Here is a 21,896-nt window from a genome sequence, read left to right as displayed (position 1 = left end):
TCACCAAGTCTGACATGTCACCGGGTTTGGGTTTCAGTCTCCACAGCCTCCTGAAACACATCAATGGGATCAGAGTGTGTGCCTGTCTGTAGTAGCTTTCTCTCCTTCAAACAGACCCCCCCCCCCCACCCCCATCCCCATCGCACCCCCCCCACGCCCAAGGACACAAACAGGCACCTTTCTACCCCCCCTCCATTCACAAGTTGCATTTGCAATCCAGAGATAAATACCGCTGGAGGTTGTGACTTTGTTTCTCTCTCGAGCCAAACGGCGAAAAATTCATTACTGTACAATTGCAACAATGAAAGATGCTAAACCCCCGGTAATAAACATTGTATTAATAGTAAGAGATGGTTAATGCATTTAGGCTTAAGGGTCATAAACATCATCGGACAGGAGCAACGTGTAGATACAGCCATATATTTGACATTAACATCGACAGCTTAACTTGAACATTGTACGTTTTACATAAAAAATATACAATCTTTAAAACAGGAAACTGTGAACATTTGAAGAATTTGAAAATCCTTCGTTAGCACGTTTAAGCACGTTGACTTCAAATTTGAAATGGGAGGATATTCAGCCAACATCAAGATACACCTGTTCACACACAGAATACATTGAAGGATGTTTGATGTTCGGTGAAGTTCTTTACGCTGAAGTTGTTCATGCGTGTTAATAACGAGCAGTGCACGAGAAACAATGTTGATGACATCATCACTGGTTACAGCACAGCCACAATCTTCTCAGCTAAAAGATCCACAATGAGAAACACTGTGAGGGACACCCAGCACGGCACTGGTTCTTACTGGTCGGCTGAATGGAATGAGTGACACAGAAACCAGCTGAGGAAATACATTTAGCTCAGGTCTTCACCCAGGATGTCTGAACGGTGAAGTCATGGACAGTTATCCATCAGTCTTGCCTGATTCTCTGCGGTCAGAGTGTGGACCACAGTCTGAGCATACAGAGGACAGGTCAGGCCAGAACAAACTGCCAGTTTGTGAGCAGGATTTTGATCCCTCTGATGACAGAGACCACAGACGTGGCCGGGTTAAACTTGAGTGTGTTTGCGTCCCCCTTCTTACATTTGTCCCTGAAGACATATATGCAACCATTGCAGCTGGCCACCTTCCACAGAGAGGGGATGCAGCTCCACACCTCGGGGAAGCGCAGGCGGGTGAAGCTCTCCAGCAGAGGGTTGTAGCACACCAGGGAGTCTCCTTCTGCCACGATGAAGATCACGTCCATGTGAACAGCAGCGTGCATGCAGCCGGCGAACGGCAGCATGTAGGGTTTGATCTGACACTTCTGGTTGGAGGTGTCTAAGCACTGAATGAGACGGGATGGCTTTGTGAAAAAGTCCATGTCGTTCTCTTCCCCTCCGAGCAGGTAGATGGTTCCTCCCAAGTTGACTCCGGCCGCCCCGGACACTGCAGTGTCCAGCTGGCTGGTCTCTGTCCACATGTTGTCCTTCACCGTGTAGTAGATGACGGCGTTAGAGAGCGTGTCCTGCAGTGTCTTGCCTCCGAGGGAGTAGATAGCGTCCTCTGTGGAGACCGACACCATGGTGTGGTGCAGGCGGTCTCTGGGCAGGGGGGCGCAGCGCTCCCAGTCCATGGTGTGCATGTTGCACTTCCACATGCGGCGAGGGATGGACCCCCCCACCACGTACAGGTCTCCTCGGTGTTTACAGGCTGCGGTGATCTGATGGCACAAACTGTTCTGGCCGCTGACGCTGATGGAATCGTCCTCGTCACAGTGGAGGGACACAGCCAGGGAGTGAGTCCTCGACTCCTCTTTACCGATCAGGTAGATGTGGACATTCTCACCAATTTCCTGTGGACACAGAAGATGAAGGGATATCAATTATTTGAACAGACAAACATTTAAAGCATTTTCTTTAAGAAAAATAAAATAAAAATCACCTTGAGATTCTCTTGGAGGATGCAAGAGAACTCTTCTCTCTCCACCTTGTTGTGGTTTATCCACGACTCGATTGCCAGTGTTGGCTTCTGGGAGCTCGGAACACCATCTGACCACAAACACAAACACAGATTCTTATTCATGGAGTTCCTCGTTTTAAATTAACAGCAAAAAGTAGAAAACCTGACTTGAGACAGGTAACCCAGTAAACCCACTGAACAAACAAACGGGCAGTAATACCTTTGAGTATATCCAGGAGGAGACAGAGAGGCAGATTTTGAAATTCTTCAGTCTGATGCAGTTGGGCCAAGTGGATCTTAGCACAGTGCTTAGCAGCGGTGTACAGCTCCTGGTCACTGTGTCTGTCTGCCAGCCACATCACCTGTACAGGGAAAAAAAAAAATGGTAATTATAAATCTGATCTGACAGAATCATTGCTGCATTTTAAATATGGTTGGATCTGTGACAGTGACAGTGACTCGCCTGCAGGCAGCTGTTAACCTCCACCGTCCGCGAGAGGAATCGGGAGCATTCCTCAAACAGAGCAGTCAGCTGGTACATGTCGGCCATCTCATACGTGTCCTGCAGCTCCTCCACCCTCAGCTTAATGGTGCCGTGGTAGATGTAGTCAACAAGAAGCTGGAAGACGGTGGCGCTCACATCTTTCAGCTCAATCGTGCGGTTGTGCGACTCTTTTAGGTTGGAGGTGAACATGGAGCGGAAGAAGCTGCTCTGTGCGGAGAGCACCAGTCTGTGCAAGTGAAACTCTTTGCTGTCCACGTTGATGGTGACATCAGCGAACAGGCCGTCCTCCCGGCACAGGTCCATGATGCTCTTCACCACCCGGCTGGAGTGGGAGCGGTCAGTGAAGGTGTATCCCAGGAAGTAGTTCTCCTCTCCCACAGAGCCGCCGCCCACACTGAGGCCCCCCTCCTCGCTGGACTCCATCTTTACTGCTCCCCAAGAAAAAAACAACACACAGCCGGTCAGGTCTTAAGTCAGAGAGAGAAACAGAACTGAAACAGCTGTCAAATGAAAAACCCCTAATCATTAAGGTTACAATCAGTTTTATTCATATTTATATATACATCTTGCTCATAGTGTATTCATCGTTCTTATATCATACAATACCTCTTAATACTGTACTATTCCATATATATTTCTTACTGTACAGATCTTATTTATTTACATATTCCACTTTAAATATGCACAATACTCTGCACTTTTACTGCCTTTTATTGCACTTATGGTTAAATGATAAACTGCATTTTGTTGTATAAGTACTTGTAATGTGCAATGACAATAAAGTTGAATCTAATCTAATCTAATCTAATTTAATTATAAACACAGGGATGAAGAAGACATTTAACCAGAAGACAATGAATTTGCCTGTGGTCTTTAATGGGAAAACTATTACCATCTTTAACAATTTCCTGTGTGCTTATCAGCTGATATAACAAAGCAAATCTCCTAAATGAATGTAGGTGGGGTTGAATTATGCCTCTTGCTTTGTTGTTGGTTTATTACTGAAGCTACTGTCCGTGGTGCTGTTAAATCATATTGCGTTATAAAGCATTTGTCCGTTGGTATCAACTGGGAGAGACCAACTATTATCGATCAGTAAAACTAGATGTAGTAATAATAATAATAACAAACCAACATTACAACCTTTAACATCGAGACGCAGTTGAATCAATAGCACACGGAAATTATTTAAATAAGAGTGAATACATTCATCATAAGTGAAGGATTTACTGTTGGACTGTATCAGTTTAAACATGAACTGATGTTGATGTTATGATTAGCTAGCTAGCGTTAGCACAGGCTGAAGCTAACTGGCTAACGCTCGTTCTCGCCTGAAAGTTCAGTCACATCGTGGAAGTAGAAACTTTAATACTAATGTGCACAAGCATCAGGAGAAGTGAAGCTTCACAGAGAAATGAAAACAAGACGAGTTACCTTCTTCTTCTTTTCTCTTCACTAGTTTATCACTCAGGACCACAGACTGCACCGGAAGTCAATAAACTCCACTGACTGTCATCCACTACTGCTACCGTCCCAGTGTGGCGGAGCTGTGTTACTACAGGGGGCAATGTTTACTTTGTCTACGTAAAGTACATAAATAAATATATACACCAGTGACTTTATTTAGTTGGTAGAAATTAAAAAAAATACTGCTTCTCCAAAACCACTGTCCAATAACATATATGTACAAAATCAGAGTTTCCAAGAAAGTAACAAGGTTTCTTCGATAATAAATTTGTCAATGTTCTGGTCAGAAATGACATGAAAGCTCAAAGCTCATCCTCTCGGACTTCTCCAGCTTGATATAGAAAATGCAGAATTAAATCTTGTGCAGTCAGTGAAGGTGAATACCGTGAAGTAGTTCTCCTACAGAGCACCTGACACATAAACCTAATGCGTTTGTTGCAGTATATACTGTTTATAATATTCACCAACTGGGAGGTTTGATTTTGTATAATTGTCTTATTCAAATCCAAAATAAATCTTTAAATCTCAAAGTTATCCTTTTAATCAATCATGATATAAAATATTAAATTGTGAAGCTGACAACTGCAGATTCAGTGAAAAACGAAGTAAGATTGTAAAACGTATTTTTTTTACCAGGTTTATATTAGTGCAGGCTTCTTTCTTTTCAGAGCTGACATCACATTCTGAATGTCTGTCTGTGTTTATGGGGGATTTGGTTAGAAATAATTCGATTTTATTGTTATTTATTAATGTTAAATTCTATCCTCTGCATAAAATTATGGAACCAAATAATACTTGCTGACTTAACTCTCTTTCTTTTTTTGACTTATTTGTGGTGATTGAGAAAGACTCTGTTAAGCTAAATCACTTTCATTGATGTTTGTTATGAGCATACACAGGAAATCTCTCCTTCAAGTACAACCTGTATTTATGTAGCACTTTTCTAGTCCCGATGACCACTCAGAGCACTTCACATTACAGTTTTACATTCACCCATTCACACACACATTAGAACAGAGTATCTGTGTGCAGCACTTTCTCTATGAGCAGGGGCAATTTGGGGATGATCAAACTGCCGACCTTCTAGTTAGAAGACGACCACTGTAGCCCCTGGGCCACAGCAGTAAAGGGTGAAAATGTCAGTTTCCTCTGTGAACTTCTTGTCCTACTAACTAAAATGTGTGGAAAGCAGGAGGAGACCTTTTCAAAAAATTAATATCGTCTGCTTTGCATCACAAGCCAACTGGCTTCTGCTCCCTTTTTCCAAGAAGGAAGAATGCTCGGTATTCAGTGAGATGTGCCTCTGCCTGGATTCACTGAGGTGGTTGAGGGAGCGAGAGGTGAGAGCGATGTGGTGGATCGTCTGTCGCTTATAATCAAGAAGAATAAACACGATGAAACTGCAACTTAAAATCTGCCTCCAGGTCTTTTTGTGGCTTTGGTCTGAACAAGTGCTGCGAGGTGAGTGGAAACAGAAGATTTTCTAACAGAGCTGTGGATAAAAAGTTTAAATGTCATTTTTTTCATTTAGAACTGCAAATGTTGTGTATTATGCATTACAGTTCAAAACATGTGTTTAGCACTTTAGATAGATAATCGGCAGTAGGTACTTTCATTTAGGTTGTCTTTAAACTTCAGTACTTTCTACTTCAGATGTGGCTGCAGGCACAACGCCAACTTCTAAAATGACTGACTCACAAGTGTCTGATGCAAACCTGATGTTTGAGGTACTTTGCACTAACATCTTCCTGACCTGCAGATACATTTTATATATCTGAGCAACTTCTACTTGACTTAGTGCCGGATGCTTCTTTTATTCTCCTACGTGCAGCTCCTGCTGGGCGGGGTGGAGGTCGACCAGGATCAGAACATCCTCCTGCTTGATAAGGAGATGGCATCGATGAGGTCGGGGCGCGCCTTCCTGTCTCAGATCAATGATAACATTCCCAGAAAGCGTGACTCCATGGTGCAGATGGTGGACGCGCTGGAGGAGCGGAGGACGAGGCCACTGACTCAGAAGCAGTTTGATAGTCTGGTCCTGAGCATGGTGTACTCTGCCCACCAGGCCCAGCACCAGGAGAGAGGAGAGGAACAGGCAGCCTGGGGAGAGGTGCTGCTCCAGCTGGCCAACGTTACAGTCCACGAGCTAAGAGGAAATCATCTCCTCAGTTATGCTTAATACACCGACTGCCAGTGTTTATGAAATAAAGGAGCATGTTATAAACCACTTGCCTTTATTCTTCTTTTATATTATTGTGTATTTATAACTTACTCAGTGTGTATAACCAAAATACATAATTATTACAGAAACCTGTAAATTTTTATTTGCGAAACAGTAGAAAAACATCTTTGAAAAACACACAAACTTTCCTGTTTTAAAACAGTTTGTAAGAAATAACCTGAAACATTTAAACAGTCCCTGCAGTTAGACACAACAAACAGTAAACAAAGGAATGTGAACGTGAGTTTTTTTTAAAGTCCTGAATATTTGAAAGTTCACTTCTTCCTCATCTGAGCCAGTTTTGGTTTGGTCTTGGTCTTGGTCTCACATTCTTCCAGAGAAGCCAGTTTCTTCTTCAGCTTTGCATCCAAAGCCGGAGCTTTCCGCTCCTTGTTGGAGTTCTGTCGACTCCTCTTCGGCCGTCTCAGACTGTCCACGGAGGCTGAGGTGTCCTCCTGCGGCTGCGTGTCCCCATCGCTGATCAGTGACTCGTTCCTGTCCCAGACTAGAACCGTCACGCCTGCGGGTCGACAACATGGGGCTTTAGACAAACAATCCAACAGTTTCTCATCGTGATTTAAATCATACCATCCGATAACTGAAAAATCTGAAAAACTCACCCATTCCAGTTCCAATCACATCACCCATGTGATTGAATTTGTTCACCTGGAAATACAAAATAGAAGGTGTTTAGTTTAAGTGTCTTAACATTTTTCTCTGGTGCTTTTAACACTAGTGCAGTGCCCTATCTAATCATGCCTGTTTGGAATAGTTGGTTTTCTTGGCCTATCTGAAACTATAGTGACCTGCAGTAATAGAGCGAGAGCAAGTAAAGATGTGCTGCAGGAATTGGAACTCAGAACCCTGAGGCTGCACCACTGCTTCTGCACGAAGCCGGTCGCCTGTTTATTCATAGTTCAGTGAAGCTCGGCGCAGTTCGCAGGAACCTGAACTGTAGAATGAGTAGTTGTTGAATGGTGAATGTGCCGAATTGTCACAAACACGGTTTTATAACAATGGAGAACGTCACTGATGTTGAGGGGTCCTAGCTGCTGCTGTTGTACAAAGTTTATGAATATTGAACACATCGGATGTTTCCAAATCACATCAAATTCGACACTGCACTTCCTTGGGTCCTTAATAATAAACATGCAAATTGTGAAGTCAAAAGTATGAAGAGGCTCTTGACAAACTGTATGTCAGCCACAGACAGACAGAGAGACAGAGATTTGTGGAATTGGTAAATCGATTGATAGCTGTACTCACAGATTTGATCCCTGACGCCGTGGGGTCGTACAGCTGATACACCAGCTCTGCTGTGTTGGCGTCGTAGATGTCGACGCTTCTCTGGTCACCTGAGCAAACGCGCTCGTCAGGGTAGCGGCCGGCCACAATCAGGTCGTACACCGGGTGCCATGTTGCCTTCAGAACAATTAGAAATTTGGTTAGATGGCTGTCACATGAAAATAGATTTATTTTCTATGATAACAAGTTTGCTTTAGGCTCCTTTCATCACTTTGCAGCATTGTCAATATCAAAACTCTCCACAGTGTTTCACAGGGATTCCATTACATTTGTAAACGGTGTTATTCTTTAGTTCGTTAGGAAACACAGAGACACAACACACACACACACACAGACTGAACAAACCTTGATGGGTGTGAGATGCTGAAACTGTCTGTGAGGATGTTGGATGATATGTTGAGGCGTCGACCAATCACTGGACGAGTAGACGCGGATCTGGTCGTACTGATCTGTGGTGAGAAGCTTGGAGCAGTCGAACGGATTGAAAGAGGCTGTGACGAGACGACAGAGACAGTTTGGTCAAAAAAAAATTCTTTACCACCTGATTTGGGCTTAATGGTAAGAAAATCATGGAATTTTATACAAATAACTACTATTTTCACTTTATATATTTTGACAACTGGACTGAGGTCCCTTCAAAATTCAGGACATTATAGTTAGATATAGAGTCATTTACAGACATATTATTTTGTTGACTGATATGTGTGCGTACTTTTCATATGTGTATATGAAAACTTATTTTACTGAATAAACAAGGACGTGCATTTTAAATAATTTATTAGATTTTAGTTCGATGTCAAATGTTATCAAGTTCTTTACATTTGGTCGTAGTTGTGCATTTCTATTTTCTTTTTTTATACTTATTCATTGTAAAGTTTTTGGTTAATTATCAGGCCTCAATTACATACAAACATCTTAGGAATTGGTGCCATTTTTAAAATATATGCATGAGCTGGAAATTTCTTAGTACTTAATATCAGCATCGGTCCCCCCAAATATGAAGGAAGAGCAAACTCTAAGCCAGTGTTACCTGAGTTGACGGCCTTTTCATGAGGCAGGTCGTGCAGGAAACTCTTCTGGTCTTTAATGTTTCTCAGATCCCAAAGCTTCACCGTGTGGTCCACTGAGGCCGTCGCCAACAACCAGTCACATCTGGTGTTGAACTCTGCATGGGTCACTTTGGCCTTGTGCAGCTTGTTGCTGAAAATCTACGATGTTGAACAAATAGAAAAACCTGTTAATCTCGTCCTTGTTATTTGCTCTGATTCGTCTCAGACACATGATTCATCTCTGAGCACTTTAATTATGATGTTAACTGACACACACCTTTTGTCCATCCAATCCGAGGAGTGACAGCTGTCCCATATTGTCTCCTGTCACAAGCATCTGCCTGCTCACGGACACATCCACACAGCAGTACCAGTAACTGTGGAAGACGAACAGGAACAAGGTGAAGTAGAGAAAATGAACTGGTTAAAATTATTTAAAAACCTTTGTTGAGATAAATATTTCTTTAAATTAACAACAGATAAACTTGTAGATAAATGTGTTGACATTTTAGATAAACTGTGATATAAGTCAGCATCAAATGAACAAAACAGTATCTCTCTTGTCTGGGCACCAGTCTTCTTTGCAGTTTCCTCACCAAACGTTGTGGTGATCGTGGCCACAGTCCTGAGTTGTGGACAGTGTGGTGGGTGTGAGACCCTCAAAGCTCTGCATGGTGAGGTTTCCCTCCCCAGAGGCGACGTACACTCTGGAGGAGTCTGTTGGGCAAAACTTTATCCCTCCGATAAAGTCTCCTGCACCGTTCTGTGCACACAAACGCCAGCTGATCACAGGGCAGTTATCAGCACCATCGCACACATGCTCACTGCTAAACCAATAAGGGCCACCTGAGAAGAAGACTGATGCCAGATTGATGAGGCCTAAGAACTAGAACTATGTTTTGATTCATATTTTATTCAGTCTTACTTCCTCGTGTCCATGTTGGCAAACACTGTGAGAGTTGCCCCATTCAAATCTCGAAGTGAGGTCGTACCCCTCATTGACGATATGAACAGTTGAGTGGGATTTAACTGGTTGAACCTCATGTCTGTAACTGAGTCTCCAGGCCCCATCTAAGAAAACCAATACAAGTTTGAAGTCACATAAACCCGAAATGAAACAGTTTAGAGTGAAAATGAAATATTTGTTGGCCGCCAGGGTTAAAAGGCACATTTTAAAACTAGATAAACACTGTTTATCATTCAAGCATCAGGTGAAAGAATCCTCAACAGCTTACAGTAACTCACCCCCTGAATGAAAGTCTTTTTCTCTGGGACCTTATAGTCCCACAGATGAATGTCTCCACCCTTGGAGGCCACGGCCAGAGTGGTGCGGTGAACAGGATTCCACTCCAGACACGTGATCCTGCGGTCGAAGGGGCTGGTGGCGCTGTGGAAGTGATACGACGATAGCGAGCGAATGAACGGCTCCTGGAGACACTGAAAGAGAAATGAATGTAAAGCTGCTCACTGTCTGTTTGTCATGACAATATAATTTATATTTAAAGATATAAAATATACACCTGACTGATGACTTGACCTGGTACAAAAGGTAGGAGTGGCTCTGACGCCAGGTACAAATAACACATGTTAATGTTAGTAATTCATGTTTTTTTATACTTTTGTTTGAACCTCATATTTCATTTTTATTCCTGTTTGCTGCTTTTCTTTGCATCTATCTCCTAAAAGTAGAATTTGTGGCAGATATGTTGCATATGAAATTGAAAAGTTGAACATAATAAAGTGCCAAAAGAAGAGTGAATTTTTGAGAAACTTCTAGATGACAAAGTATTTTTTAGAAAGTCCACTGAGTTTCCATTATCATATATTAGGATGTGGTTATTCCTCTTGGGGGATCGTATGGTTTTTTTTAGGCTGACTTGTTTGTTTGTAAGCAAGATTAAACAAAAAAACTACAGGACTGATACAACAACTCTTGGTGGAAGGATGTTGTACGGGTCAAAGGAGAATCCATTACATTTGGTCCAGATTCCTGATCAGGGAGCAAATTCAGATTCACTTTTGTAACAGTGTGTTTTTCATAATTTTCCTTGATTTCCCGATAAAACAAATCAGACATGTTCAAAGATCTGATATTTAGCTGCTTGTGCAATTTGGGGCAGATCCAAATTAAAATCTGGATCTGATAAAATCAAATGTGGTTTCATAAGGGGACTGTCGGACCTTGGCAGAGCTATATCCTCTGCTGAGTGTTATTCTAGTCAAAACTGTCCATTGAGTTTCCTTTACTCACATGTATTTGTAATATACTTATGGATTTTGTTCATATTAGTGTCAATATGTGATGCCTGTGCAGCATATTTGTGACCTGCAGCGGTCTCACCTGTCTCATCTGTGAGTGGAGACTCTGTCCCAGGGTGTTCTTATAAATGTAGTGCAGGATGCTCCCGTGCACGCCTCTCCTCTGGACTCCTGCAGCCTTGAGGGGAGGGGGGGATCCTGCAGGAACAACAACACACAATCTGAACTGTCACCAGAGGAGTGTCGCTCACATGTATCACATCTGTATCTGTACTTTCAGAGCTGCACACCTGCTTTAGATGTTTCTCCATCTTTCTTGCCTCGTCGTGTTCTGGAGAGGGACGGAGCAGACTTCTCCGCGGGTCTCTTCTTCCCTTTCCCCTTGGATTGAGATGCCTCTGAGTCCGCAGCTCTTCTTTTCATTTCCACTCCTGGAAAACACGAGCCTGGTTGTACAGAGCTACACACAGGGAGCTTTGAGACTGTTAATCCAGCAGTTCCTCACCGTGGTGTTCAGTGGTCAGTGCTGCCGTGTGGAGGCAGGAACTTCAGTGTTTGCATAACGCAGCGCTACATGTGAGCATGTTAATGGCTGCAAATGTTTTGTAACTCTTGTGCGTATCACCGTGTGGCCTCTAGGTGGCAGTGGTTATCTAACAACACATCTTAGTGGGCGCCATGTGTGGTGCTTAGTAGGACTACAAACTGACGTCAGGCAGGGCAGCTATTAGTTGAGGGGGTTTATTTATGACATTATGACACTAATGGAGAGTGAGGAACCAATAAAAGGTTATCAGAAGAAAAAATAACTCAATAAATTAATAAATAATAAAGAAAGATATTCCTACTTTTCCTTTAACCATTGTAAACACTAATAATAATAATATTACTACAAATAATCAGAAGAAGAAGATGATGATAAATGTGAATTTTAAGTTTCTTAAGGAGCACATATAATCAAACATGATGTATTAAGTGCGGGTGACTGCCAGTTGCAGTAACTACGTTTACTTTGAATCTAGTTTAATTTAAGACCTGATCACATGATAAGCTCACAAATACCATTTATATAAAAAATAATTAATTGGAATAATAACAAACTAGATGACTTGGAGGCAACTTCGAAAATAAACCGAACATCAATTCAAAAAAATATGTTTCACTTTATCTGTAGACACATCCGTCATCTTTGTAATTTCCGTAGAAGGGTCGGAAGTGAAACGGAAGCGGAAATACGTATTTGGCGTAGTGGCATCTGATTGGCTACTGCCGGCTCGTTTTGAAAAGGTCCCTTGATTTGAGGCGGAGGGAAATTTTAAACCTTTAGCAACAGAACCGGTAGAAAATCATAACAAGCACCGGATCACGATGAACAGACAAGCGTGAGTAAACCTTCCCTGTTTCTAATATGTCTTTTCAGAAACATGTTCACACACGAACTCGTTAGTGACTCGAGTGTTTTATTCACTGTTTACGAGCTTATACAGACAATACAAACAAGTTACCTAGCTTAGCTCGTATCGTTAGCCGGGGGCTAACTGGCCGCTTAGCTAGTGGCTTCGAAAAATGCTAACACCAACAGCCGATCTCTGGGTATTAAAGACCCCGAAAGCTTTTGTTCAAAGTCCCCAAGAAGCATTCTAACTTTCTTTTAAATGTCTATATGAATGAATGAATGAATGTTAAACTGAATGTGTATCGTGTCTGCTGCAGACAGAGATGATGGTTTCTGTGTGTAACTCATAGCTTTACATGTAGAATCCATGTGTTCCAACAATAGTGTGGTTCTCGTCACTGGGTATATTACTGGAAGGGAGTATTTATGTATTAAAATACTCAAAATAATAAATGAAAACATAAGACGATCTTTCAAAAAACTAACCATGTCTTAATGGTTACTTTACTTTAGTAATGAATAAATAGATCTCTTCATTGTTATCATTTGTTTAGTTTATGAAAGTCAATATTAGCATAGAAATAGTTGAAAGCCTCCCACTTCCTATGTAGAGGTCTTCAAATTGCTTTCTTTGAACTTCCATCAGTCAAAAACTCAACCGTTAATAAATGTGATATTTTGATTTCAGGAAGGGGAGAACCCCCCGCAGGCCTCCGAGAAACCCTCCCAGCAGCCAGAAAGACCCAGTTGGTGTGAGTGTCAATGAGATGTTTAAAAATGAACTTACAATGCAAACTGATGCTTAAATTATACTTGTGAGATGATAAGTGAGTGTTTTGAAAGTTGTAGTTTTAAGGTAAAGCTTGTTAATGATTGTATCTTAATTATCCAAAAGTTGCAATGATGGAAAAAATCACTGGGTTCCCCTGGAGTACATTTAACAGAACTTCTTCCTCAGGTGTACTGTCGTGTCCGTCCTCTGGGTGTGGAGGATGAGGAGTGCTGTATCGATGTGATCAGCAGCTCCACCATCCAGCTGCACGCGCCCGAAGGCTTCAAAACAAACCGCAATGGAGAGTACAAAGAGGTAATGATACCATGTACCTGGAGACGTTTTTCGTTCCCCATTTCTTACAAGTACAAGCAGTTTTGTTTGCAGTCTTTAATGAATTATACAACTCCATCTCCTTTGATTTTCCAGACACAGTATTCCTTCAAAAAAGTCTTTGGAGTTTCAATATCTCAGATGGAACTGTTTGAGCATGTGGCCAAACCTCTTGTTGACGACCTCATCCATGGAAAAAATGGTAAGAACAAAGGCACACTGATCTTATTTTAAAAGCAACAGAAAAGCTGTTTTTATACTGATCAGCTCTTCAGATTGGCATTTAGAGTTTGGAACACTGTTACCACCACACCTCTTTTGTTTTGGTCTGTGTCCAACCATTGTCTGAACATTCCTGAAACTGATAATCTGACATTCACTGCACGTTGGATCATCATTGAGAAATCTGAGCTGTCGTCCAAGTCTTATATGTCTCTCCATCTTCCATCATGGCCAGTTTTTCACTCTGCCTTTCAGTAAAAGTAAAAACACATTTGATGCCTATGTGATCAGGCAGCACATAAGAATACGTTTTCAGAGACCACTGCTGCAGCCCTCTGCCTGATTTGCTCAAGAATTGTTTAGCTTGTAGACTATAATGGGGAGCTGATTTTTTTGATTGATTGTTGCAGGACTGCTCTTCACTTATGGCGTGACAGGAAGCGGGAAGACTTTTACCATGACTGGCTCTCCAGGCCAGGGGGGACTTCTACCCCGCTCACTCGACATGATCTTCAACAGTATAAGCCCGTACCAGACAAAACGATATGTAAGAGAGAAGTACTCAAGAACGTGTTAATCCATCTTTTTAAGCATCATAATTTGACTAAATCTGTACATGTATTTATCTAATTCCTCCTGTTAATTCAGGTTTTTAAGACTGATGATAAAAATGGAATGGAGATCCAGAATGAAGTTGATGCTTTGTTGGAGCGCCAAAGACGGGAAAACAACTTGCCTGCTCCTAAAACAACTTCCTCCAGGTAAGTCTGTTGTCTGGAAAACAGCAGTGAACTGCCATAAGACATGTTTCTCATTATAGTATGACATGTAACATATAATTCACAATTTTCATTTCAGACAAAAAGTTGAACCTGAGATTGCTGACATGATTAAGCCGGAGGAGGCTTATAAAACCGATGGTGTGGACGAGGACAGCAGCTACAGTGTCTTCGTCTCCTACATAGAGATCTACAACAACTACATCTACGATCTTCTTGAGGAAACTCAGGATGATGTTATCAAGCCAAAGTGAGTTCAGACAGTGTAAACTGGACAGAATATAATTCAGAATTCTGTATATGAAGTCAGTGTCATGTTTTAACTGTTAAGAACTGTCAGGTTTTAGGTTTTGAGAGGAGATTCTTTAAGAGTAGCAGGACGATGCAATTGTTATCTTTTCTTTTTACCAGGTGGAATGGTGGAGGCACACCTGTGCGCCAGAACACTGAGTTCATGTATGTGACCAGTGAACACTCAAATATCAGAGTAGAAGCCTGATTTAGATTAACTTTCCCTATAACACACAAATAGAGTGTAAAGGAAATGTTGTCAACACTGGAGACAAACATACAGATATGTTTTGTGTGGTTTTGATTATTCCTTGTAGTCGAAGAACCAAACAAAACACAGTTTAAAACTAAGAAATTCCTGAAACATAGGGCATTGTATGGTTTGAATAACTTTTTTTTAATTCAAATTCTGACAACCAGTGTCGATAACAATAACAAATCCTTTATCTAGGTAACTTAATTCGATTTATGTATCATTTGTGAAACTGAAATCCAGGCAATGTCAGGCCAATTTAACTAAATGTATACCTAAGTATATTTAGGCAGAATGCCAAATATTCTTTGGATCAAGTCAATTCATGATGAGGATCGTTCTTTTTCTTTTGTAACTGTAAAGTGATTATATTTAAGATTTTGGATGTTGATGGACGAACAAGTTATTCAAAGATGTCACCTTAGCTTAAGAAATTTGTGATTGGCTTAAAAAAATATTTTCTCATTTAATGCCAGATGTCTGGCATAGAACTGACACATTCAGTCAGTGTCAAAAAGTATAAATATTATTAATAATATTATTGGCCCTAACCGAACGTTGAGTCACAGAGCTGCTCGTTATACCAGGTCATGTCTCCAGTGTTGATGAGCATTTCTTAATTTCTAAAAATCATCAGAATACCCCCCCCCACTGCTGCTGCTCATAGTCTTGTTATGGCAAAGCCCCTGAATGTCTTTAAACCTGCTGTCTGTTGCTTCTAATGTCGCTTCATGATTTGAACTGTCTGATTACTTCCTCTGGCTGGCCCAAGCTATAGTAGCCCCCATTCCCCCAAATCTACTGCATGAAAGACGCAGTTTTGTGTTTTCAATGACTAACGCATATATTTTCTCACTGTAGACCACCTCAGTCTAGAATCCTCAGAGAGGATCAGAACCACAACATGTACGTGGCTGGATGTATGGAAGTGGAAGTCAAGTCTGCTGAGGAGACGTTTCAAGTGTTCTGGAGAGGTAACGTCTGCATTTAGACATGAACTGGGTCAGATTTAAGGGAAGAAGGGAAACACTGCACTGATGACCGTAGATGTGACTGACCTGGTATTTCTGGCCTCCGGGTCGGTTCTGACCAGGAAATGACTTCAGTTAATCTTCTCTCTGAGCAACAGCCTAAAAAAGTAAAGTAGTTGAATTGTATATGAAGATGCATTATGTGATCAACACATTGTGCATTCTATACATTATGAAAGGACCTGTTCACACCTCATATTCATATCCGACTGGAGAGATCCAATCACAAGTGGACAGCGCTGAGTACATCACTTCACACCTGACATTAGATTGAAACAATCCTCTGTGCACAGTTCTACAAATAAGTTTATTCATTTCTAATGGTCCCAAAATAGAAAATTAATATTAAGTGGTCAGATTGGATATTGTGGTGGAGGCCACAAACAAATCAATGTATTGGCCATAAGAGAAGTGGACCAATATTTTCAGTTCATTATGAAGCTCTAGTGGGTCAGAGGAAGACTGTTGAGTACATTCTCTCAGTGAGACCCATGGCACATGTGCGTTTACACAGTTTAAAGAATGTGTCCCAGACCACCTTACTGTGGTCTGAGTGATCGGATCTCAAATACGTTGTGTATGAATTTCTTAGTGTCATGCATTTTTTACTTGGTGAACTCTGCAGAAAAGCCGCAAATATGGTTGACATTTTGCCTTTACCATGTTTTTACAGGTCAGAAGAAGAGAAAGGTGGCGAACACCCGGCTGAACAGAGAGTCCAGCCGCTCCCACAGTGTGTTCATCATTAAACTGGCTCAGGCTCCTCTGGATGCAGATGGTGACAACATCCTCCAGGTGAGTTCAAATTGAAACTGATCTTCTTTTTTTACAGTTGAGTGCAGCTCTGTTTGAATATTTTATATAAACTATAAGCACTGGTGATAGTCTAAGAATTTAAAATTATTCTATTTGTCAGGATAAGAACCAGGTGACTGTCAGTCAGCTGTGCCTGGTGGACTTGGCAGGAAGTGAGCGCACTGGAAGGACAGGGGCGGAAGGCACCCGTATCCGTGAAGCAGGTTTGTTCAGCTGAACATTAAAGGGATAATTCACTCATTATCTACGTGTTGGAGTCCACAAAACAGTTTAGGAGTTTCAGGTGTAAACAGCATTGCAGCCATATCGAATATAAATAAATGTAAATGGAGAACACTTTGTAAGCCCCAACATTCAAATTCGTCTTGAAACGGTGTCATTTACACTACCATCGCCAAAGTGGTGAGTGGATAATGAGTGAATTTTCCTTTTTGGGTGAACTATCCCTGAAATATTTGGTTTTAATATTAGCTGAGAGGTCATGTGAGATTTAACAACCTCCACTTGCAGGAAACATCAATCAGTCTCTGCTGAATCTGCGAACCTGCATTGAAATACTTCGGGAGAACCAGATGTGTGGCACAAACAGGGTACGAGTTGTCACACTGAAGCTGAACACTCATTTTATTCACTGATGGACCATCTAGGTAATACAAGTTTTATCTTACAGATGGTCCCTTACAGAGACTCTAAAGTAACCCATCTGTTCAAGAACTACTTTGATGGAGAGGGAAAAGTCAGGATGGTGGTTAATGTTAATCCCAAGGCTGACGACTACGAGGAAACCCTGGTAGGCTCATCTCACATTTTACTGTCTCATTTACTCTTTTAAAGAAATTTTGCCTGACACACAAATGCTCTGCTTGTGCAGCTGGTGATGCGGTTTGCAGAGATGACGCAGGAGGTGGAGGTGGCTCGGCCAGCAGACAAGCCCATCTGGGGCTTCACTCCGGGCAGGCGTAACAGAAACCAGGCCTTCAAGGATGAGCTCTCTCGCAAACTGGAAGAGCGCGGTGGCCCGATAGAAAGAGGTAATGGTCTTAATGGTCCTAAGTCAAATGCGAAACAAGACTGGTTATTTATGAGACTCTTGTGTTCAAAGATGAGCCTGGTAATATTTACACTCAGAAAACATCTAAGTGCATTGTCAGATTGAGCTGATGAAAACCATATCTCAAATAAACACAGCACACGTCAAACCATAGCCCATGAATATTTGTGGCTTTAATCACATTATCTCAAACAGAATCAGCGTGAGGTCTTTTTGACTTGTTTGATTTACTTTAACATTATTCAGCTGAATAAGTGACATTACACTCTTTCCTTGATTCATGTTCACAACCTCATTATGGACGTTTATGCATGCACCTGCAGCTTGTATGAATTCACATTTAATGTAGTTCTCTAATTGCAGTCGTAATTAACAGAATGCTGTTTATTGTATTTAATTAAGCTTGGGGATATTTGAAAATAATTTAACTATGGATTGTGTTGACTTCTGCAGATTTGTCCTCTGCTCTAAACCACCTGGTGTCCAGTCTCCCACCTCTGCCCTCCTCTGAGGTGACCGACCCTCATGATGAAATCACCCTGCCCAGGCTGATTGAAGCTCTGCAGAACAGACACAGGATCAGGCAGATGATGATTGAGGAGTACAACAAAGCAGGTGTCTCCTCATTCTAACTCAACTTGTGGCTTTGATGGTTCAGGTTTACTCATAGTTTGATTTGTTATCGTAACTCACATTTTGTCTCTACATTGTTCTAGCCATTATGATGAAGTCTACGCTTCAGAACATGGACAGCAACCTCATTTCCAAAGACACCTTTATTCATGAACTAAATGGCAGACTGATGGAGAAGGACAAAGTCGTCCAATCCAACAAGGCAGAGATCGAACGCTTGGAAAAGAAAAACAAGTTGCTAGAACACAAGGTGAGAAACCAACATTTAAACCTCGGTGCTTGCTTATTTATAATAGTTTCTCACATGTCCGACATGCTTCTGTTCCAGTTTGACATCCTGCAGAAAACAACTAAGACCTATGAGGTCGACAAGCGCTCACTGCAGCAGGAGCTTGAAACCAGGGAGCAGAGGCTGCAGAGGGAGCTGAATGAGAAGCGACGCATGGAGCAGCGCCTTCATGGTGTCGTCTCAGACACTCAGCATAAATGGGAGAAAGAATGTGTGAGTTGGTCCTTTAACAACACAGATCAAGCACTCTGTTGTTTACAGGCTTTTGGGTTTTTTGTCTTTTCTTTCCCAGTCGTCATGTATGTATTTTATGACTCTGACTGTGCAGGAGAGACGCGTCAATGCGAAGCAGATGGAGATGCAGAACAAGCTGTGGGTGAAAGACGAAAAGCTCAAGCAGCTCAAGGCCATAGTGACAGAGGGCAAGACTCCAGGTCGTCCTGATCCTCCACCTCGTCAGACACAGCCTCATCCTCAGCGCCCTTCCAGAGACGAGCGTCCAAAGAGATCGGCCTCACCTTCACCTATCCCTGTAAGTTGGTTTGACTGATGCGCTCCGTATTATTCATAGTTGAATGACATGTTAGCTATAGTTTTAAATATTTCTGTGTGCACTAATACACAACACCGAACATTACTAATCCTAACCCAATAACAGCTGCATGTCACAAAAATACTCAGTTTAAGGAAAAAATGTTTTGACTTGAAGAAAATACAATGTCATAAGTACACTAGTTGAGCTTTGAAAATAACTTTCAGTCGCAACCAAAATGCCACATAATCCTCAGTGCCTCACATTGGTAGAATGAATGCAGTGCACTTTACTACCATTTATGGTAACATGTAATCTTCATGTGGTTTCTGTGTCTCCATTACTAACTCAATCTAACTAACCCTTTGCCTTTGTGCAGTCTTGCTATTTGGTTCCCCATTTCCCAGTTGATTCTCCTCATGTCAGCCCAGTGCAGCGGCCTCAGCATTTCACTGCCACTAGATTTGAAGAGTCAGAGATGGACCCAAGACCAACCTCTCCCCTCCCCAGAAACAGTAGCCCTTTGTTGGTGACTAGCAGCTTCTCCTCTCTGGACGGCAGGCAGGGTCACTCTTCACCTAGTACGCCCACAAGAACACAGTCTCCAGCTGCCCCTCCAGTGAGCCGGGCCAAGAGGAGAGCTCTGTGTTGGGCTAGGGAGGTGGAAGAAGTCCACTCCCCACCCACTACGCTTGATATAGACCTAATGCTGAGAAACTACAGGGTCAGTGATTTGGCCACAGGCAGCAGCATGAAGTTGTAGAATGATAGCTGGTTTCTCTCATCACGTTTTTTAGTATTATGCAGATTTTTCTCATTATCAAGTGGAACATTTTACACGGTTTCTCAGTTTTGTCAGTCTTTTACCAGTTTCATGACATTTTTGTTAGCTTTTATGAAATCATTGGATCAAGATGCATGATTTCCCCCCCCCCCCCCCTGCCCCCTCTAATGTTGGTTCACCTGTTGATCTGAATAGACAACGACGCCAGTGCGCCCAATGCACCGTCGCTCCCACTCTGCTGGTGGGGAGAAGTGGGTCGATCATAAACCTGCATCCAGCCTGGACCTCGGGACAGTTCTGCAGCCCGTCATCCCCAATGCTATTCAAGTGTCTACACCCAGTGAGAAGGCCCTGTCCAAGTGCGACAGATACGTGTTAACGCATCAGGAGATCGCCTCTGATGGCGAGATCAGGACCAAACTGATTAAGGTAAGCTTTTCACAGAACATTATCCGCCTGCTAATTGCTATTTGATTATTTTTACTCAGTCAAGCATCATGGTCATTCTAGTTGTTTTCTTTTGAGGGAACTAGCAAATGATAAGGAAAACTAGTTGTACGATCAGCTGATGTTTTTTACACTAAACCAATCTTTATTACTGCAACAATCTCCATCCATTTTGCCATTGATTTTCCTGGTTCTGGGACATGGAGATGATGTCCCCAGTCTTTATCATGCATGTGAAGTCCCTCCTAAATATTGGTTACAATATTTTGCAGATTGTCTTTTTAAAGTGGATAAAATTGTTTTCTTTGGTTTTTCAAAATATGCAGCTATTCATTGGCTGCAATCTATACTGTTTTAGACAAATGTTACATACTGCGCTTAACCTGTCTCACTCACCTCATGTCATTTTTATCAACTGACAGAGTAAACACCATATAACATGCATGTTATTTTTTGTTTTGTTTTTAGGGTGATGTGCTTAAAACCAGGGGAGGAGGACAAAGTGTCCAGTTCACTGACATCGAGACTCTGAAACAGGAGCTTGCTGGAGGCCCTGGGTAGATGCTCACTGCAGATTAATAGCTGTTGATTCACCAGATGTTACAGAAAAATGCTTAACATCTTTATCACTGTTTGTCCCTGTAGACGCAAGAGGAAATCTTCAGAAGGCACTTCAGGCGATGGCAATGGATCAGATGGAGCTTGGACTGATGTGGAGACAAGGGTAAAAGGATAATATTGATAAATCTCCATTAGCTTCTATTGCATTTGTGTCCTGGTTTCGAAAGCTGGATTAATGAGATGAATTCAATTTTGCATAATTTAGAAGGATAAATGTGTCCAGCCCTAAAACACATCCAGATACGTAGAATATTTTTACACAATTTAATAAAATGTAATACTAAGTGTTTCTAACATTTAGAATTGAACAAACCATGAGAAACTGCTATTTGATGTAGGAGGATCCTGTCTATAATCCTCCCAGGTCTGACCAATTTGTCTTTTCTGTTCAGTGTGCTGTGGGGATGGAGATGAGGGCTGGATCCAACATGGGTCCAGGTTTGGAGCACCAGGGAATCACCAAGTAAGTCTTTGCTTATACAGATACATTAGTTTTCCTTTACAACACATAGTAGAGTTTCTCATAATACCCTGTTCTCTCTCACAGGCGCAGAAAACCCTGAACACAGCTGACCGCTGCTTCAATGATCACTCCCTTCCTCTATATCTTCTCCTGGCTGTTGTGCAATAGTCTATACCTTTTTATATTTAGCTCTAGTAATATTTAAACATTTTCCATGCCTTTTATATATGCACAAGTGTGTAAACATTGTCCACCAAAGCTTTTTTTGTAAAATATTTTATATGTGAACCAATAGAAAACAAGTGCTACTTGATTGTATCGAGGACAGTGGCATATTTAGTCAATGGCTGATGAGTCTCTGCATATGTGTGTGTGTGATGTGGTTACTTTTGTTATTTGGCACATAAATTGTGATTGTAAAGCTGCCATGA

The 21,896-nt window shown here is 41.8% G+C and overlaps 4 protein-coding genes and 1 non-coding gene across 6 annotated transcripts; 3 read left to right on the top strand and 2 right to left on the bottom strand.

Annotated features, from left to right (window-relative positions):
• Positions 1 to 406: 406 nt before the first annotated feature.
• Positions 407 to 3,953, bottom strand: kbtbd4 (kelch repeat and BTB (POZ) domain containing 4). Its single transcript, XM_061076714.1, has 5 exons — positions 3,886 to 3,953; positions 2,410 to 2,879; positions 2,167 to 2,308; positions 1,929 to 2,035; positions 407 to 1,839 (listed from the first exon to the last, which is right to left on the bottom strand). The coding sequence occupies exons 2-5, from the start codon at positions 2,872 to 2,874 to the stop codon at positions 979 to 981; spliced, it is 1,575 nt and encodes a 524-aa protein (XP_060932697.1). The 5' UTR covers positions 2,875 to 2,879; positions 3,886 to 3,953; the 3' UTR covers positions 407 to 978.
• Positions 3,954 to 5,312: 1,359 nt separating this feature from the next.
• Positions 5,313 to 6,097, top strand: LOC133009690 (protein FAM180A). The gene is made up of 3 exons (XM_061077226.1): positions 5,313 to 5,379; positions 5,572 to 5,645; positions 5,750 to 6,097. The coding sequence occupies exons 1-3, from the start codon at positions 5,313 to 5,315 to the stop codon at positions 6,095 to 6,097; spliced, it is 489 nt and encodes a 162-aa protein (XP_060933209.1).
• Positions 6,098 to 6,240: 143 nt separating this feature from the next.
• Positions 6,241 to 11,338, bottom strand: ddb2 (damage-specific DNA binding protein 2). Of its 2 annotated transcripts, XM_061076788.1 has the most exons (11): positions 11,258 to 11,338; positions 11,043 to 11,183; positions 10,835 to 10,950; positions 9,739 to 9,930; positions 9,090 to 9,256; positions 8,771 to 8,870; positions 8,475 to 8,652; positions 7,790 to 7,935; positions 7,406 to 7,561; positions 6,760 to 6,805; positions 6,241 to 6,659 (listed from the first exon to the last, which is right to left on the bottom strand). In XM_061076788.1, the coding sequence occupies exons 2-11, from the start codon at positions 11,173 to 11,175 to the stop codon at positions 6,415 to 6,417; spliced, it is 1,479 nt and encodes a 492-aa protein (XP_060932771.1). In that variant the 5' UTR covers positions 11,176 to 11,183; positions 11,258 to 11,338; the 3' UTR covers positions 6,241 to 6,414. The 2 variants fall into 2 exon arrangements, with proteins under 2 accessions (XP_060932771.1, XP_060932770.1); XM_061076787.1 differs by having other exon boundaries at positions 11,043 to 11,338.
• A 741-nt stretch (positions 11,339 to 12,079) lies between these two features.
• Positions 12,080 to 21,678, top strand: kif23 (kinesin family member 23). The gene is made up of 24 exons (XM_061076884.1): positions 12,080 to 12,134; positions 12,837 to 12,900; positions 13,107 to 13,235; positions 13,350 to 13,455; positions 13,886 to 14,022; positions 14,124 to 14,236; positions 14,334 to 14,504; positions 14,666 to 14,710; positions 15,660 to 15,772; positions 16,503 to 16,624; positions 16,746 to 16,848; positions 17,156 to 17,235; positions 17,316 to 17,435; positions 17,517 to 17,676; positions 18,150 to 18,311; positions 18,413 to 18,579; positions 18,658 to 18,831; positions 18,947 to 19,150; positions 19,530 to 19,874; positions 20,130 to 20,363; positions 20,850 to 20,938; positions 21,027 to 21,105; positions 21,395 to 21,465; positions 21,550 to 21,678. Exons 1-24 carry the CDS (start codon positions 12,121 to 12,123, stop codon positions 21,563 to 21,565), a joined length of 3,018 nt encoding a protein of 1,005 aa, XP_060932867.1. The 5' UTR covers positions 12,080 to 12,120; the 3' UTR covers positions 21,566 to 21,678.
• Positions 15,828 to 15,924, top strand: LOC133009926 (Z30 small nucleolar RNA). Its single transcript, XR_009680624.1, has one exon. It is a non-coding gene; the product is annotated as a Z30 small nucleolar RNA (small nucleolar RNA).
• Positions 21,679 to 21,896: the final 218 nt, after the last annotated feature.

Source organism: Limanda limanda, chromosome 8 (genome assembly GCF_963576545.1).
Source record: "Limanda limanda chromosome 8, fLimLim1.1, whole genome shotgun sequence".
Taxonomy (NCBI): Eukaryota; Metazoa; Chordata; class Actinopteri; order Pleuronectiformes; family Pleuronectidae; genus Limanda; species Limanda limanda.
This window is presented reverse-complemented; position numbering and strand designations above follow the sequence as displayed.